At 45.1% G+C, this 17,671-nt stretch overlaps 1 protein-coding gene across 1 annotated transcript in view; it reads left to right on the top strand.

The window, feature by feature from the left end:
• Nucleotides 1–2,264: 2,264 nt before the first annotated feature.
• Myo1d (myosin ID) overlaps nt 2,265–17,671 on the top strand; it is a 285,134-nt gene continuing 269,727 nt past the window's right edge. Inside the window, exon 1 of the mRNA XM_021211724.1 lies at nt 2,265–2,586. Coding sequence (XP_021067383.1) covers nt 2,492–2,586 — 95 coding nt within the window. The 5' untranslated portion in view covers nt 2,265–2,491. The remainder of the gene's footprint in view (nt 2,587–17,671) is intronic.

The following is a 17,671-nucleotide window of genomic DNA, read 5'->3' as shown; positions in this document are numbered from 1 at the left end:
GCCTGCCTCTGCCTCCCAAGTGCTGGGATTAAAGGTGTGTGCCACCACGTCCGGCTTATGTCTCTTCTTAGTGCCTAGAATTTTGCTCTGATCTTCAAGACCCCAGGATTCAGGAGACACACACACATGTACTAGGCATACCTACATATCCATTTACCGATAGAACTTGAGGTCTGCCTCCTAGGGCACAGACTTTGAGACCTACTTCTTTCCCTTTACAAACTCAGTTCTGCCTACATTGTGATACACTGATCCGAACAGTGTAGGAATGCAGAATCAGTCTATATAAGCGTCTTCTTAGCCACTGGTCCACTCTCACAAATGACACAAGCATAGGATAGTCCTACTTTGAAAGTGTCTATCCCAGAGATTCTCCTCTACAAACAAGCACCATGAAATCCAAGAATCCTCCTCAGAAAGAAAGCTACACACAGGAGCCAAACTGCAAGCCAGCCTGTTGTGCTGTGCCAAGGATCAGGGTGGCTTTCTGAAGGCAGAGGTGCTGCATGAAAGCGATCAAGGTACCGTCCCCTCTCTTGGCAAGTGTGGCTTGTTGGCAGCTGAAGCATGCCAAGGTCCTTCAGCCTAGTTTACTCATCTCAAATTCAGCCACAGAGCTGATGCCCAGCCAGGGCTTGGATGTCTCTAGATTTCCTAATAGATTCTGCACAAAACATGGTCCTAACAGAGACACAGGTCCAAAGAGGTGCAGGTACTGGCCAATGCCCCTTACAATGTATATCCATCAGGAAAATATAGTCTATGTTTGGGGAAAAAAGGTTTTGTTTTGTTTTTTAAAAAGATTTATGTATGTATTTGAGTACACTGTAGCTGTTATGTAGTACAGACGGTTGTGAACCTTCATGTGGTTGTTGGGAATTGAATTTTTAGGACTTCTGCTCACTCCAGTCAACACTGCTTGCTCTGGTCGGCTCCGCTTGTCTAGTCCCTGCTCTCTCAGGCCCAAAGATTCATTTATTATTATTCGTAAGTACACCATAGCTGACTTCAGACACACCAGAAGAGGGTGTCAGATCTCATTATGGGTGGTTGTGAGCCACCACGTGGTTGCTGGGATTTGAACTCAGGACCTTGGGGAGAGTAGTCAGTGCAGCCCCCAAAAAGAAAAGTTTTTTTTTTTTTTTTATAAAATGTTTATTCATGCCGGGCATGGTGGTGCACGCCTTTAATCCCAGCACTTGGGAGACAGAGGCAGGCAGATTTCTGAGTTCGAGGCCAGCCTGGTCTACAGAGTGAGTTCCAGGACATCTCAGAGGTATGAAGAGTGTGTCTCATCTCCCTGAACTGGAGTTACAGGCAAAGTTGTGGGTGTTGGGAATTGAACTCCAGTCCTCTGTAAGAACAGCAAGTGCTCTTAGCCACTGAGCTATCTCTCCAGCAACACCCCTCCCCCCAACAAAAACTATTTGAAGAACACCCAGTGTGTCTTTAAATTGGAGATCACAACTCCTTAAAATCTATGGAACTAATTTCATGGATTTCTTATTTACAATACAAACCACTACTATAGCTTCTTGGAATGTGTGGAGAGTGGAGGTGGGGGATATAAAAATGTTTAGGACATGATCCTCTCTATGCTAGAAGTCTGCAATCATCCCGAGGAGATGATTCATACATATTTTTAAAAATTACTAGTACAAGGTACTAGTCTGATGGCATGTTCACATGAGTGGAAAAGAATGGACCTCTGGAAATGAAGAGTAAGCCGTGTGGCTGAATGCTGGAGTTCGTAAATCAGATGACCTCCACGAAATCGCAGCTCCTCCACTTCCTAGCAGTGTGACAAGTTACTTAAGTTTGTTAGAGCACTTAGAAACAGCTTTGAACATTTCGGTGACCTGGAAGTGTTCTCTACCATTGCCATCTCTATTCAGCCACCACTTCAAGGATGGATAGCGCATGAGCACAGAAGAATGTGAGGGAATCATAAAGGATAATTCGCGCCAAAGCCGCTCAAGTTACGTTTGTAAGTTTGTTGGCATCTACTAAGCAGGGGTTGAAGAAGGCCACAAGGCCTATGCCACCCAGAGTCAGGACCACACGGCTCGCCGCCACGCTAGAGGCCCGTGCCTGTCTCTAGGGGGCGCTGCCGCTTAGCCGTCGGGGCTGGCCCGGAGCGCGTCCCCGCCCCACGCGTGCGCGCCGCCCAGGTGAGGAGGCGGCTGGGCCGAGGCTGGGCGGGCTCATCGGCGGGGCGGAGCCCGAGCGGCCGGGGCTGGGCGGGGCCCAGCGGGACCCAGGCTAGAGGCGGGACCAGCCGCCGCCGTCTCCGTCTCGCCACCACGGCCCCCACACACCCCGCAGCCACCGCGGGAGGAGCGGAAGCCGCCGGCCTCGCCCGTTCAGAGCCGCGCCGGCCGGAGCACTGAGGAGTGGCGGCCGTCTCTCTCTCTCTCTCTCCGGCCCGACCCCGCCCGAAGGTGCCGAGCACCCCCGTCCCAGCCCGAGCGCTCCCACCTGAGCCGGCGCCATGGCGGAGCAAGAGAGCCTTGAGTTCGGCAAGGCGGACTTCGTGCTGATGGACACCGTCTCCATGCCCGAGTTCATGGCCAACCTTAGGCTCAGGTGAGCTCGTCTCGACAGCCGTGCCGGGGTTTCCCGAGAGGGGGCGCTGCTGAGAATTCGGGGTGACCGGGGCGAGCAGCTCCCGCGAGTGAGTGCGGCGGGGTGACAGGGGGTCCGTGGCGCTGGGTGGTCACGCCTCCCAGAGAGAGGACTCTTCCTTGGTGCGGCCTTGGGACTCCAGGGTGTGATGAGGTCTAGGACTGCATTTTAGGGGTCTGGGGTCGTCCCTGTGTGGTGTCCGGATTAGGGGCAGGCTGGGCTTGAGGTCGCTTGGGGGTACACCAGCCCGCCCCGAGCCAGGTAAACGACGTGGGCGGGACCGGGTGACTTAATGGAACAAAAGTAAGGGAAAAGAAAAACTTAGGAGCGGCGTGATGGCCCTGGCAGCCCCAGGAAAACTGGAAGGTTGTTTTAAAGGAGCCTGGCATCTCCTCCTGCTTTCACGCTTGATTTTCTTTTCTCATTTCTTTCTTTCCTTCTTTTTTTTTTTTTTTCCTTTCTGGCGTGGTTCCATCCTACCATTCAAGATGCTGTGGAGTGAACCCTAAGCTGTCTGTTCCGGGACACGGGCTATTTTTTAGTTACTCATTCGACGTAATTAGACCCGTTTCCAGACATCGAAGAGACTGCTCTACTTGCCAGTGCCAAGATAAACTGTCTGAATTTGACAAGGCGTCCATGGTTTCAGTGTTTTCAAGGAGTTATGGATAGAGCCCTTGTGTTACTGACATCCTTGAGAATTTAGTTACAACTCAATGCCCCAAAATGGGCTTCCAAGAGGAACTTATTTTATAAAGTCTTCTATACGTGATTATTTCATTTTCAAACAGTAATATGTAATCTGAGTATTAAAGCGGTTTGACTTAAAAAAACAAAACAAAACCTGAAAGGGAGTTTCAGCTTGAAGCGTGTGCTTACTTCTTATTTGTTTGTTTGTGTTTTTTTTTTTTTCAGGAAGCTTTGCTCTGTCTGTTACTTGTAAACTTTATAGCCAAATATCACTTTTTAAACTTAAACCATAATTGAAAATCATAATTAGGTTTGGATACTTACCTCAATTTTACTGTCAACTACAATTCTGTAATTAAAATAAAAACAACAAAAAAAACTGGTTTGATTTTTAAATTAACAAAAAAATAATTTCATATGTCCTTTTCTGCAGTATGGCCAGGGTGAACTTGAACCTTTGCTCCTCCTGGGGGTACAGGTATGCACTGCCACACTTGATTTCTGTAGTACTAGGCATCGAACCCAGGGCTTGGTGCATTAGGCAATCACGCTAGCAACTAACAAACAGGGCTGCATCACCAGCCCTCATCTGTTCTGCGTCAGGCTTCCTTGTGTCTGGAGCAAGAGTGTGGAGCCGGACCGCTGGCCTGCAGACTACACATGCCTGCCATAAACTGGCCTGGTCTGTGGGCCTCCGTTTCCAGGAGTTTTCAGTACTTGTATTCTAGGACTCCCCGGGTTTCCTAGGCTAGTAGTCTCAAAGATACACAGCATATTCCTAACTAGAGTATTGTGGAGTAATATGTAGTCCCTCGGTGTCCCCAGAAAGTCTATTCCAAGAGTCCCTGTGGATTCTAGAATCTGAGGATGCTCACCTATAATCCCACCTACTTCAGGGGGTGATGCCAGGAAATGAGTTTGAGGCCAGTCTGGAGAGTTTTCCAAAGGGACTCTTTTAAAAATTACAATCAGAGGATTCCTGAGTTGTATACACTGACACAGCAGAGTACTAGTCCCTTTATATATGTGGTCATGGATTCCAAGAAAGCCCCTAGTGGATAAACTGTATATGCTGTGTGTAATATATATATATATTCCTTCTCAGTCTTGGAGACTGAACTCTTGTTTGATCTCTTTGTGTGCTCTAGGCAAGTGCTCTATCACTGGGCTACATCTCTAGCCCCTCTTGTGTACTTTAAATCATTGTATTGTGTTACTTATAATACCTAATACAATGTAATGTCATGTAAAGTGTTGCTGTTATTACTAAGGGATAATGACAAGAAAAAGTCTGAACCCGGTCAGCATTGATACAGTGATAAAACGTTTTCTCCAAATCTTTTCAGTTCTCAGCTGATTGAATTTGATTGACTCTGAGAATGCGGAACCAGCAGTTGCAGAGAGCCAACTACAGATTGTATCCACAGCATTATAACAGCATGTTGCACTTTTTTGTTTCATTGTTAGTTGGTTGTTGATTTTATTTTATTTATGTTTTTTTGTTGTTGTTGTTAGTCTCCCCAGATATAGCCTCAAAAGTAAAGCAGTCCTCTTTAGATTCCTGGGATTACTAACATGTGACACCATGGTTTCTATGTTAATTTTAAACCAAAGTTTAGATGCCCAATTTTTATATAAATGACCTCAAATACTGTCCTAATCAAAATGAAGACGTTTACAGTGGCAGTCAGTATTACCGTGGTTCCGAATCAGTGGCTGAGATTCAGGTTTTCATTTTACCACTTTCCTGCTGTGGCCTATGGATAGCATACTTAAATATTTCTGTATCTTTATCATTTAAAAAAATAGAATTAAGGTTATCTTGAGTTTAAATTAGTTAATTTACAGAATTCCTAAGACTACCTTCTGGCAAATACTTATTAGCAATGCTGTTCAAAGTTTTCCCAAGTGTGCATTAAGCAGAAAAAGACATAACAATTTCAGAAAAAATTAACAATTTCACAAATTAAACTTGCTCTAAATTACTTGAGATTCTACCATACTTCCCTCCTGATGGAGTTATGTGCTTTGAGAAGCCTCTTTTCAATTAAGCTGCTGTCAATTACTAATCATTTCAGATTATCAGACATCAAGTCCATTTGCCAAGTGTATACTGCTTATAAGATACAACAGTAACACTTGAATATAGTGTCTTATTTTAACTTCAATACGTACTACACATAGAAAAGTATCATGGAACTAATCATATAGACTACATATGTATTAATCATATGTACTACACACATGACATGACATTAGGTAGAACTTTGAGGAATTTTCCAAGTTTAAAGTTGAAGGGTTAGAGTCAGAGTTAATTTTTAAAACTTTCTTCTTGCCAGATATTGTAGCTTACTCCTGTAATCCCAGTACTCAGGAGGTTGAGTCTGGAAGCTTGCAAATTCAACTCTAGCAGAGTGAGATACTGTCTTACAACCCCACCCTTAGCCCCAACAGAAAAGAAAGGGTAAAACAAAGAATAACGCCCCCACCCCATCCCTCTGCAATAGAATTAAATGGTTGTGGCTTTTAAAAATTAATATTATTGCCAGTGGAAAGTGCTCTATCACTGAATTTGCCCTATGGCTTCTTTCTTTTTTAAAAAAGCATTATTTATTTATCTTATGTATATGAGTACACAGTAGCTGTCTTCAGACACACCAGAAGAGGGCGTCAGATCCCATTACAGATGGTTGTGAGCCACCATGTGGTTTCTGGGAACTGAACTCAGGACCTCTGGAAGAGCAGTCAGTGCTCTTAACCACCAAGCCATCCCTCCAGCCCTGGCTTTCTTCTTTTTTAGTAAATCGAATTACAACATCTTGAATTTTTTTTTTTTTTAAAGGATTTCACATTTATTAGTTAACGCTTTCAAAGGTTTGAATGATTAGATCTTTAGGGAGAACCTCGCTCCTGTGTGCAAAGAAGAGAATAGTGTGTTTGAACTTTATTTAAGGTACTCTAGAGGATGGGATGGATGGATGCAAAGAATTATGAATAAGCTCTGCTCCTTATCGTAAAGAGGTGGCATGTCAGTGAACACAGGTAGAAAGGCGGCAATCACTATTCATTTAGAAAATAGAAAACTAGATAAGCTTTATTGAGCCAAGATGGCTATGTGCCAAGTAATTCTACAAACTTAATTGTTCTGGAAGTTCAAAAAGGGGGAAACTGCCACGGGTTGAGTCAGAAACACCCTGAAGAGGAGTTGAGCTGAGTCCCAGAGGGTGAGTAGTGCTTGTCCGGGTGAACCTGTGGGCGGAGAACATTCCAGGTGGATACAGTGGGGGAGTAGGGAAGGTAGTATGAAAGCTGACTGTGTTTGGGAGATAGTCAGTGAGCAGTGGTGTCTGCAGAGGAGTTGGTATTGGGGATCTGTGGGAGGAATCATGAGCTCTCATTAGCAGGATTCCTATCTAATGCTGAGATTTCCAGCCTGCCTTTCCCTGCCAATTAGAACCCTGGACTGTCTGATATCTGTATGTGTTTGCTGATGTTGTCAATTTTGGGGGGGAGGGGAAGCAGTCGTCTCACTACATAGCCAAGGCTGACCTCAAGTTCATAATCCTCCTGCCTCTGCTTCCATGTGCTGGGATTACAAGCGTGTGACTCTATAGCCAGCACTTGTGTATGTAACTCTGAGAGTTGCCTGTGCTCTCATTACACAGCTCAGCAATTGCTCAGTTGTTAATTCCCTGGAGCCTTAGAGTGCCAGCCAATGGTGGCACCATACCGTCTTTTCTAGCTGTAAATCTCAACCCAGATTTAAAACAGCTCTCTCTTGGAGCAGAAGCTTCCTGTTATCTCAACATTTCCTCCATCCCTGAGCATATTTAGCTGTGAGTTTCTGGACACTTGCTGCTGGGTCCTTTGGCCATCCGTTTCACTTTATTTACAGGTGCAGACCATGTGCTAAGATGAGACATTTTCAATGGGTGGTACAGGGCTGCACCAGGCATATGCTTTGGCAGTTTGCAGGTGAAATGGGAGGTGTCTGGTTGAGGGAATGGATTCAGGTATGCAAATGAAATTCCTGAAGGCGTTCCTATTACTCCTGCCCTCCCATGCTGGCTCCAGTCTGTACTCTTTATTCTGCAATGTCTGGTCTTCTGATTTCTGCCCGGATCTTCTGTACGGATTGCTTCCTTCCTTTAGGGTCTGTAACCAACAGTGAAGAACCCAAGGCTGCAGTTACCTCAGGGCTCTGTGCCATGAAGACTTGATCTTAATTTTCTCAACAGTGGAGAATTTCTGCCACTGTGCTGGGCACACAATACAGTCCTTTGTGGCAACAGTTTCTGTATTATAGATAGAGAAGAAAGGAATTTTTATTAAAACTTTCATGGTACTGGGTGTGGCAGTACACACTTGTCAACCCTAGCACCTAGGAGGCCACGCCAGGAGGATTGTGGGTGTAAGGCTGGACTTCAATAAGGTATCAATCCAATAAAGGAATAATTTAAAACCATTCACATCATTGTAGGTTTGGAATTGTCTTTTCAGAGCTAGTGGTGTAATTCAGAGGATGTGCCACCTAGCATGTGCAAGGCCCTGGGTTTAATCCCTAGCACTATCTAAGAGAAACAACAACAAAAGAATTGGATGACCTTTTCTGCTTTTCCTCCGTTGAAACTAGAGCTTGATTGTGAACATTTACTTCGATCAGTGTCATTTCGTTCTACTCACACTACCTCTTCGTACATGCATTCCTGTGCCCGTGTGTGTTGTGAGGGGCAACTTCAGGTCTGGGGCTCTCAATGGCCTGGAGCTCTCTAAGTAGGCTAGGGTGGCTAGGGAGCCTCAGGGATCTTCTGTGATTGCCTTTCTAGCCCTGGGGTTACAAGGGCCACCACACTGGGATTTTTTACTTGTGTTCAGGGTCTAACTCAGGACTTCATAATTGTAAGGCAAACACTTATTGACTGAGTTGTCTCCTCAGCCCTACCTCTAAAAACCAGAGTGGGTGAGTGTGTGTATCCGGACAGGGTAAAGAAATGGTGCAGGCTAGCGCGAGGAAGCATAGCTGAGAAGATTCAATTCGTATTTCTTGCTCTTGTAACAGAATCTACCAGTGTCTTCAGGCTCTCTTCTCTTCTTCCCAGAAGACTCCTGGGAGAGGAGGAGGCGTGTTCTATTATTTCTCTTTAATTTTTCAGTGGAGGTGGTAATGGGGAAGTCCTTACTCTGTTTCTAAATGATCCGTGCCCAGGAGTAAGAGTCCTGTTTGCTTCCTTGTTTTAAGATTAGACACGATTCCTGCCTGCATCTTCAGTGCCCGCTCAAGACCCTGGCACTCAGGTCGCATTCTGCTTCCCTTACAGCCACTTGTTTGGGGCCAGGAGCCCCTGCTGCTGCTGCTGCTGCTAGCCTGACCTTTTCCTGTTCCTGAGTCTTTCCAGCATCTCCACCAGCTTCAAATCCTCTGTGCATGTGGGTCCTGCAGGTGTGAACAGCCGGCCAAGAACACCTCACTCTGCGTGGCATCCTTCATATAACATCTGCTGAAATGCAAGATGTAGGGTGCCGTTCGGGAGTAGACTTGAGCTGAGGACACTATCCCAGAGATGTGTTTCCCAGCTAACACATATGACAGTGTGGTGTGGTAGGCTTCCTACCGTCATCTGCTGCTCCTGTCTTGAGGATAAAGCGTCCGCTCAGCCTCAGTTATTTTGCAGTGCGGGGTTGAAGCCACAGTCTCATGCATACCAGGCAAGTGCTTTACCACTGAGCTATACCCCAGTTCTCTTTCTTTTAATCTTTGCTTAGAGCACAGTTTTTCAGTGAGGCTGTTGACATTTTGAGTGGATAAGGCTTTGATATGAGGGCTCTTCTATGCCCTGGGGGGTTCTTTAGCAACGTCTAACTACTAGATGCAAGAATTGTATCTGGGTAAAATTGCCTTCAGTAGGGAACCTTTGGCCAGGCTATTCTTATTCTCTGGAATGTTCCTCCCTCCTCGCTGCCCTCAGTCCCTCCCTGCTTGTCACACTCTTTCTTACTCATTTTGAGACCAGTCTGAGAAGTCTTTCCCAATCTTCCAAGACAGGGTTAATTATACTCTGTGCTCCTAGGTTACAGGCACACTTACTCATAACAGTTACAAGCCTTGGCCACATTCTCTCTCTCTCTCTCTCTCTCTCTCTCTCTCTCTCTCTCTCTCTCTCTCTCTCTCTTTCTCCTTCCTTCCTTCCTTCCTTCCTTCCTTCCNTCTCCCTCCTTCCCTCCCTCCCTTTTTCTTTCTCCTTCCTTCCTTCCTTCCTTCCTTCCTTCCTTCCTTCCTTCCTTCCTTCCTTCCTTCCTTCCTTCATGTCTATTTCCTTGCTAACCTGTGAGTTTGTCAAAGACAGCATCTCTAAAGGTAGACTCAGGTTCTCTGATACTTTGAAACCCAGTGCTGTTTGGAGAACCACCATCTGTAAGAAAAGGAATACAAGCCGGGCGTGGTGGCGCACACCTTTAATCCCAGCACTTGGGAGGCAGAGGCAGGCGAATTTCTGAGTTCGAGGCCAGCCTGGTCTACAGAGTGAGTTCCAGGACAGTGAGGGCTACACAGAGAAACCCTGTCTCGAAAAACAAAAACAACAACAACAACAAAAAAAAGGAATACAAATTTTGGATGTAAGATTGGTTAGAGGGCTTAGGGGAGAAGGTGTAAGTGACAGAAAAGCAGACCTTTTGTTTCCTGTCATTCCTCAGACTTGATACCTGGTGAGCTCAGCACAGCTTAAGTAGTCAAACGTTGGATAATTGGTCTTCATCCAAGAGAATTCTCGATTCTAAGTATGTCAGAGCTTGGTGTTACAGGCCTATAATCCCAGCTACTTGGGAGACTGAAGCAGGATGATTGTAAGCAAGGTCTATATGAGCTTCAGAGTGAGGTCAAGTACATACTTGAAATTTATGGAAGCTATGTCTCAAATTGCAAAGAAAGGAGGGTGGTGTGGTTAATCCGTGGGTAATCCCAGAATTTGGTATGTGGAGGCAGGAGGATCAGGAGCTCAGAGTCAGTGCTGGCTGGTGAGTTTGATGCCAGCCTGGGCTGCATGGGGCTGACTCTTTCTCTCTTTCTATAAAAGCAAACACTCAAACCCAAAAGAGAAAGCTGGGATGTAGCTCAGTAGAGTGCCTGCCTAGCAGGCAGAGGCTCCAATCTCTAGTACCACCCTCACCTGCAAAAGACAAAGAAAGCATATACCCTTCTCAGCGTTACCCTTATGTGCTGGGGAAAGGAGAAGTCAGAGAACAAATAGGCAGACAGAGCAGCCAGGGACTCACATGTTCCCATAGAACTCCTGTACCCACACTCAGTGAGCCATTTGGTCATTGGAAACTTTGGTGAACACAGTTTTTCCTTCCTTACCGGACCCTGGGTGGTCTTCCCGCACCAGGACCCCACCATAGGTTCAGTGCTTCAGTTCAAGCTCTTCCTTCTTAGACTTAGAGGAGAGGTGAATGGCACACTAAATCCTTTTGGCTTCCATATAAAATTCTTTGGCAACTGCTTCTGGAAATGGACAGTTTGCTCTGTGCCTGTTTTGCACATTGGCTTCAGATTGGAACAAAAATGGGAATTTGGGTTTTGGAGCTGCCATTTGGAGTGAATCACCCCACCGCCTCGTTTCCTCTCCTCTGTGACAGACTTCCAAGGCTATTTTTATTCAGGGTCATTTCTTGACCCTGTAGACTTCTGCTGAGTTTAGCTCCCAAATAGAGCCAGATGTGGATGGGATCAAGCACTCAGAAGTCACTACTGGTTACTTCCATTACAGGCTTTTGAAGAGATCGATTCTTAGATTTGCTTGACTTTGAACAGGACTAGAGAATTTGGTATGGATGGACACGTTTACTTAATGATCCACGTCTGTTTCTGCACTGAGCTAGCCTTACGTGGAGAGCTAGCTGCTCCACATACACTAGTTCTCACTGATGTCTGAGCCCCCATTTTCTGATAATTCCCTAACGACAGGATTGGGCCATTGTGTTGCTACCCAGCCATTGCTGAGTTCACTGAGAGAGGACTTTCTGTGGTCCTCAGTAGCGTCAGCCCCTGTCATAGCTTCTCCCATTCATGCAACCTACTGACATCACTCAAGATGTCCACTCTATTCATAGGTTGGAGTGAGAGGGTAAGCCTTATTCTAATCGTCGTTTCCATCCCCTGATTGATTTGACAGTTTTATTTCCTGGGGGACACAGGCTTCTTTCATCTAACTGCTCTGGAATTGTTGGTTAGAGCTCTTGGAGAGACCTATGTCTTCCATGCTTTAGGGGCATTTGTGTAGAAAGAGGAGAAGGAAAAGTGTGCTTGCCACAGAGGGGAGAGAGAGAGCACATAGGCTTTGAGGCCTGCCTGATCGACTCCCAATCTCAGCTTCCCTTTGCCTCCTCCTGGCAGTATGACTTGGGTTCCCTAGGCCTTGGGGTATGTATATGGACAGTGATCAGCCTCTAGGGTTACGGGGAGAGCACTGTCAGTGTGGAACGGGTCTGGTCAGGGCTCAGTTTACCCACTTAATTCCTATTGACTCTTCCCTTATCCTTCCCATGCTGCCTGCCCTTCCTACCCTCCCTGCCCTCCCTGCCCCTGTGAGTGCTGGAATAGCTGTGTTCTTCCTCCCCCAGTAAAATAGAGGAGTCATTTGGTTTGGTTTTATCTTGGGAGGCAAGGATGAAAAAGGTCCTGGAAGGAATTCTGGTAACTTTGTGGAAATGAGGTGTTTCCCATGTTCTACCTGGCTCCCTTGAGCCTCCTTGGTCGGAATGATGGGCTATTGTGAAATTAAATGGTAGCATCTGAAAACCTCCTAATAGGGGCCAGAACTTAGCAGGTCTTCCATGAATGCTTAGCCCCCTGGTCCAGCCTCTTGGATTGGACATTTCCTGGCCATGCTCAGTGCATCGTGTAACTGCCACCTGAAATATAACCGCTTCTACAGGAGTACCACTGTTCACTTCTTGAAAATCATACTAAACGCTTCCCAGCAAGAGCTTCTGCTATATTTTATTCTATGTACCATGTTCTCTGATCTCATATGAGTTTTAACACTGATCCTCAAATCTAGGCACTGATAGCTATGTGATACACTTTTAAGTAGAGGGTCTTTAAAAATGAAACAACTCTGAAACCAGTTTCCTTATTTAACTGTGGGTTCTATGTGATTTTCACATACTCGCCAGCTTTAACCTGGAGATGACTAGACGCTTGCTGGGTGCTGTACTGAGTACTTTGCTGGGGCTTTCTTTTGGAAGTCACTCTTTGAGAGAGCCTATTGGGTAAAGGATGCATAAATAAATGAATCAATGAGAAATGAAATACGGAGCCCAAGTAAACAGAGCAGATAATTTATCATCTTAAGTACTCCCTAGACAGAAGGACTCAACACCAACCATATTTTTAAAAAGAACTGCTGACAGCATAAGAGCTGTGTAGGTATAGATTACAGGCCAGAGATGATTGAGACTTGAGATTGGAAGTAGCTTGGGCATATTCTCCTGATGAGGCACAACCTAAGCAGACCCTTGATGGAAAAGAGCTGTCTCACATCTGGAAACTGTCTTTCCCCCACTGCCTGCTTGCCTGAACTTCCCAGATGAGAGGCTCCGTGTCTCCCCACTCTCGGTGTGGCTAGCCATGCTACTAGCCAGCTTCCATTGAGTAAAGTGCTTTCCTCCACAGTGTCTACACCTTTTCAGTCTTCTCTTATGCTGTCTTCCAATTAGAGATTAAGTTGAATTGATAAAAATTCTCTTAGAAAGTCACATACTGCCAGGCACAGTGACTTGGACTTATAATCCCAGCCCTTGTGAACCTGAGGCAGAAGGATGACCCTGAGTTAAAAGCAACTCTGGCCATGTGGTTGCAGACCTTCCCCGTCCCCCTCTTCTGGAATCATATATTTCTGAGGCAACCCAGGCGCATTAGTGTGCATTGGCCTAAGTCTGGTTACCCACTACTGCATGCCTCCCCATAGCCTTCCACTGGAATCAGGGACTGGAGTTTTCATTTCTGAGAAGTGAGTTTGCTTTGTGGTGCTGATGAGACAGGTCTGGGATGGATTGCTAAATGCTGTTGTGAAGGGTGTGCATGGCATTGTAGTTCAGTTTACTGGGGAGGTAAGTTCTTGTGACAAGGGAGAATCGCCAAGGAAAACTTAGCACAAATACGGTTTCTGGTCATCTTAGATTCTAGGACAGGGAACAGGAGATCTCCCTTTATCTTATACTCAATTACTGAACTTCTGAATCTCAGCATGCAGACAGTTGAGTACTGTGATCATGACACTGTGGGCGGGAGATGTTTGAGATAGCCTGTGAGTTAGATCATGGCTTCTACCATATCCTGATGAAATAGAATGGCCTACTTGTGGAAAGCAGGGCAAAGAATCCCAGGAAGGGGCTTGGATAGTTGGGAAAGTGTAGGAAGGCCATCAGCTGGCCACTTGTCCATGCTCTGCCCCCATCCAGCCCCCCTGTGTAGATACAGTACCTTTTAGTCCCCACATAGCTGCTTCACTGACGTTGCCATTCTGACAATCTAGAAGTCCTTTCATCTCTCATGCAGTCTATGTAACTCACAGCATAGCAGTAGGTCTTACTTTAATGGGATTCAAGCACTAAAAGGACTTTTACTAAAAAGTGCTTTACTAAAATGACTGCTTACTGCTGAGCAAAATTTTTCCTAGAGGAGCCACAGGCTGGTACAAAGTTGTAATATGTCCTTCTGGAATGGATGGAAAGGCATATGGAGGAACAAACATAGCTTTCTTTTAATTTATCTTTTTCATATCTCTCCCATGATTATATTACTGTCTTGAGTTTAAAAACAAACAAACAATTTACCATTTACACAGAAGGTTCACACAAGCAATAGAAGCGATTGAATTGGTTAAAAAAAAAATGGTTTTACCTAAAACAATGAAGCAAACACCAAGAGAAACTCAAACAATTTTTCTTTCTGTGACCACAAAGTTAGCTTTGAGGACTTGGACAATGGACGATCATCTGGAGCTGTCTGTGGCTGCTGGCTTATCTCAGGCTGCTGCTCTGTCTGCAGCTCCGATTAGGAAAAAGGCCGTAGCCAATGTAAAAGGGGGCCAGACACCATTGAAAACACTGACTTGTTTTGATTGACCCTACCATTGGTCTTGTTTCAGTTCTGACTTACACAGATATCTGGGCTATTTTGAGTTTATTATCAGAACAGTCCTAAATATTAGGTTGAGTTAGCTAGTTCTGCTATCTTTTTTTTTTTTTCCCGAGACAAGGTTTCTCTGTGTAGCCCTGACTATCCTGGAACTCACTCTGTAGACCAGGCTGGCCTTGAACTCAGAAATTCGCCTGCCTCTGCCTCCCAAGTGCTGGGATTAAAGGCGTGTGCCACCACGCCCAGCCTTCTCTAAATTCTTATGATTAATAAGAGAACCTTAAAAACATATAAACAAATAAGGCAGCTTATAAATTACTGCTACAGATTTGGAGCTTTAGCCTCATAAATACTTACACCCAGAAATTAGACACACACACACACACACACACACACACGTACAAAACAAAACAAAAGCTTTATTGCATATAAAACATCAAACCGAGGAGACAGGAATACTCCATGGCTCTCCACAGCTGCACCGCTCACTGCTTTGGTTCCTAGAGCTTATTTGGCCTAGCCTTTAACCTTGAATGATCCCTGTAGTACAAGGTGTTCCCACATGAGATGTGAAGTCTTGCTATGTAACCCTGAGGTCCTAGAATGCCTAGATAGATCCACCTGCCTCTGCCTTGTGTGTGCCGAGATTAAAGGTGTGCACCACCGTGCCCAACTTGACATGTCTCGGGTACTCAGGTGTGAATGCTCTCTCTCTCTTTCTCAGTTTTGCTTCCTTGAGGAAAATATAAAGATATGATTTTACTTTTTCCTTAGTGAAAGCATCATCCTGGCCATCCTTTTGAACAGTCGTTTTCAAGCCATTGTTTTATGTAATTCTCTCCCCACGCCCTGATTGATGTATATGGTTAAGTCTCCATTATTTGTTTCATTCTGTCCCCCTGTGAATCTTCTCTCCCCTCTTACTGTACAAATCTAATCTATCCTGGACTTGGCATTCAGACAGGCACATTAGAAGGGAGTAGAGAGAGAGGAGTGTGTTCTGATGCGATAGGTCTCATGTGACAGTTGTGAGATATGAGTTTTAAGAAGCCGGTATCTTGTCTTCTCTGAGAACCCTTTTTTATTGCTTTGGTATGTTAGTTCAGGAGGCTGAGTTCTAGGTAGGTGTAGTGCCACTTGAAACTTATTACTGCCTTGGCATTTGGATTATGTGTGTGGCTGAACAAACCAAACTTATGAGTGGAATTTTCCATGCTATGAGCATTTTGATTGCTTGCTGGCTTTTGGCAAGCAGCCGCTGTGCTTCCATTTGCATCCCCTACCTCCCAGGCTCCTGTTTTATCTGAAACCTTAGATGAACAGGAACTTCTTTAAGGTTGTCTCAGTTTGTCCTCGACAGGTGCCGCGCAGAGCCTGGGCTGTATCAGAAGTGCCCAGCTTCCGAGAGACTTCTGAGCTCCATTTCCTAGAGACCAGTTTTCAACTCTCACGATGCCCCAGTGATTCTTGTGTACATTCAGGTCAGCAACCACTATCCAAGCAAGTGTGTTTGCATCCCAGGGTTGGGCTTTGATGAAACACAATGGGGCATGGCTGTGGTATGAGCTAACTGGAGTAGTAACAGATATAACAGGCAAGCAGTCACTGTCTGCCCTTTCGCTTTACTTTAGTTGTTTAATAGTCGTGTGCCACTCTTCACCCTCGAGTTGTTTTCTGTTCTTTCATCATAAGGATAGGCCTCTCCCATCCCTTTTGCCATGCTGTGTGTTGTTTTACATTCTGTGTCCAGCTTCTTAGCCCTGGCTGTCCTGGGACTCACTGTGTAGACCAGGATGGCCTCAAATTCCTGTCTGTCCCTCTGGAGTACTAGGATTAAAGGCATGCACCATCACACCCAGTCTGAATCCAGGTTCTTAATTTTAAAAATTACGTTTTGTGTGTGCGTGCGTGCGTGCACACACACACACACACACACACACACTCTATAGAGGAGGGAGATGACTCTGGGTAAAATGCCTGCCTCACAAGTGGAAAGAGCTGAGTGGATCCCCAGTGATGTGTATCTGTAAACCTAACACTGGTGGGACAGGCAAGGAGGAATGTAAAGACAGGCAGACCCCTGGAGCGCACTGACTGGCCTCGTCTGCTCAACTGGGTGAGCTTGACTATAAAAAAAAAAGTGTTTGTTTGTTTTTTTAAGATTTATTTATTTATTTATTTAATGTATATGAGTACACTGTAGCTGTACTGATGATTGTGAGCCATCATGTGGTTGGTGGGAATGTGAATTCAGGACCTCTGCTTGCTCCAGTCAGCCTCACTCGCTCTGGTCTAAAGATTTATTTATTATTATATATGGTATTTTTGTAATCTGGTCAGTTAATAAACAGCCACAGCTTGGCAGAAAAAAAAAAAAAAAAAAAAACCACTGTAGCTGTCTTCAGATTACGTATGGATGGTTGTGAGCCACCATGTGGTTGCTGGGATTTGAACTCAGGACCTTTGGAAGAGCAGTCAGTGCTCTTAACCACTGAGTCATCTCTCTAGCCCCAAAATAGAATATTATAAAGAAAGAAATATGACATTGACCTCTCATTTCCACATGTATGAGCGCACATACTGTATGTGCATACATACACACACACACACAGAGTGTATCTATATGTACCATTCTTGTTAATACTTTGATACATTTTCTCTGCAACTTTTTTATACATATGCAAGTACATTCACCTCAGAATTTGGAATCTTTTTAAGAGTATGGCCCCTGGCAGGTCAACATGCTCTAGTGGATGGCTGCATACCCATGAGTATATTAGCAGTACAAATTGCACTCGGTGGGTGCATGGTTTTTTAAAGAGGGAAGATGTATAATTGGGAAGGGCTGGGGATGGATCTGGGAGGAGTTAAGAGAGAAGTAGGGGTGAATATAATGAAAACACATTGTGTACATGTATGAAAAATTCTCAAAGAATTAATAAAAATATTTAAAATTTGGACTCTTTCTTTAATGTGTAGTTTTGTAAACTGCTTTCTTATGTAGCATAATGTGCTTTTCTGTGGCATTAAGGGGCCTTTGAAAGAATGATGACCACCATGGCTTCCTCTCTCTCTCTCATCCATCCATCCATCCTTCCTTTCTTCCTTTCTTCCTCTCTTCCTTCCTCCCTTCCTCCCTTCCTCCCTTCCTCCCTTCCTCCCTTCCTCCCTTCCTTCCTCCCTTCCTCCCTTCCTCCCTTCCTCCCTTCCTCCCTT

The sequence above is a fragment of the Mus pahari genome, chromosome 14, assembly GCF_900095145.1.
Source record: "Mus pahari chromosome 14, PAHARI_EIJ_v1.1, whole genome shotgun sequence".
Lineage (NCBI taxonomy): Eukaryota > Metazoa > Chordata > Mammalia > Rodentia > Muridae > Mus > Mus pahari.
This window is presented reverse-complemented; position numbering and strand designations above follow the sequence as displayed.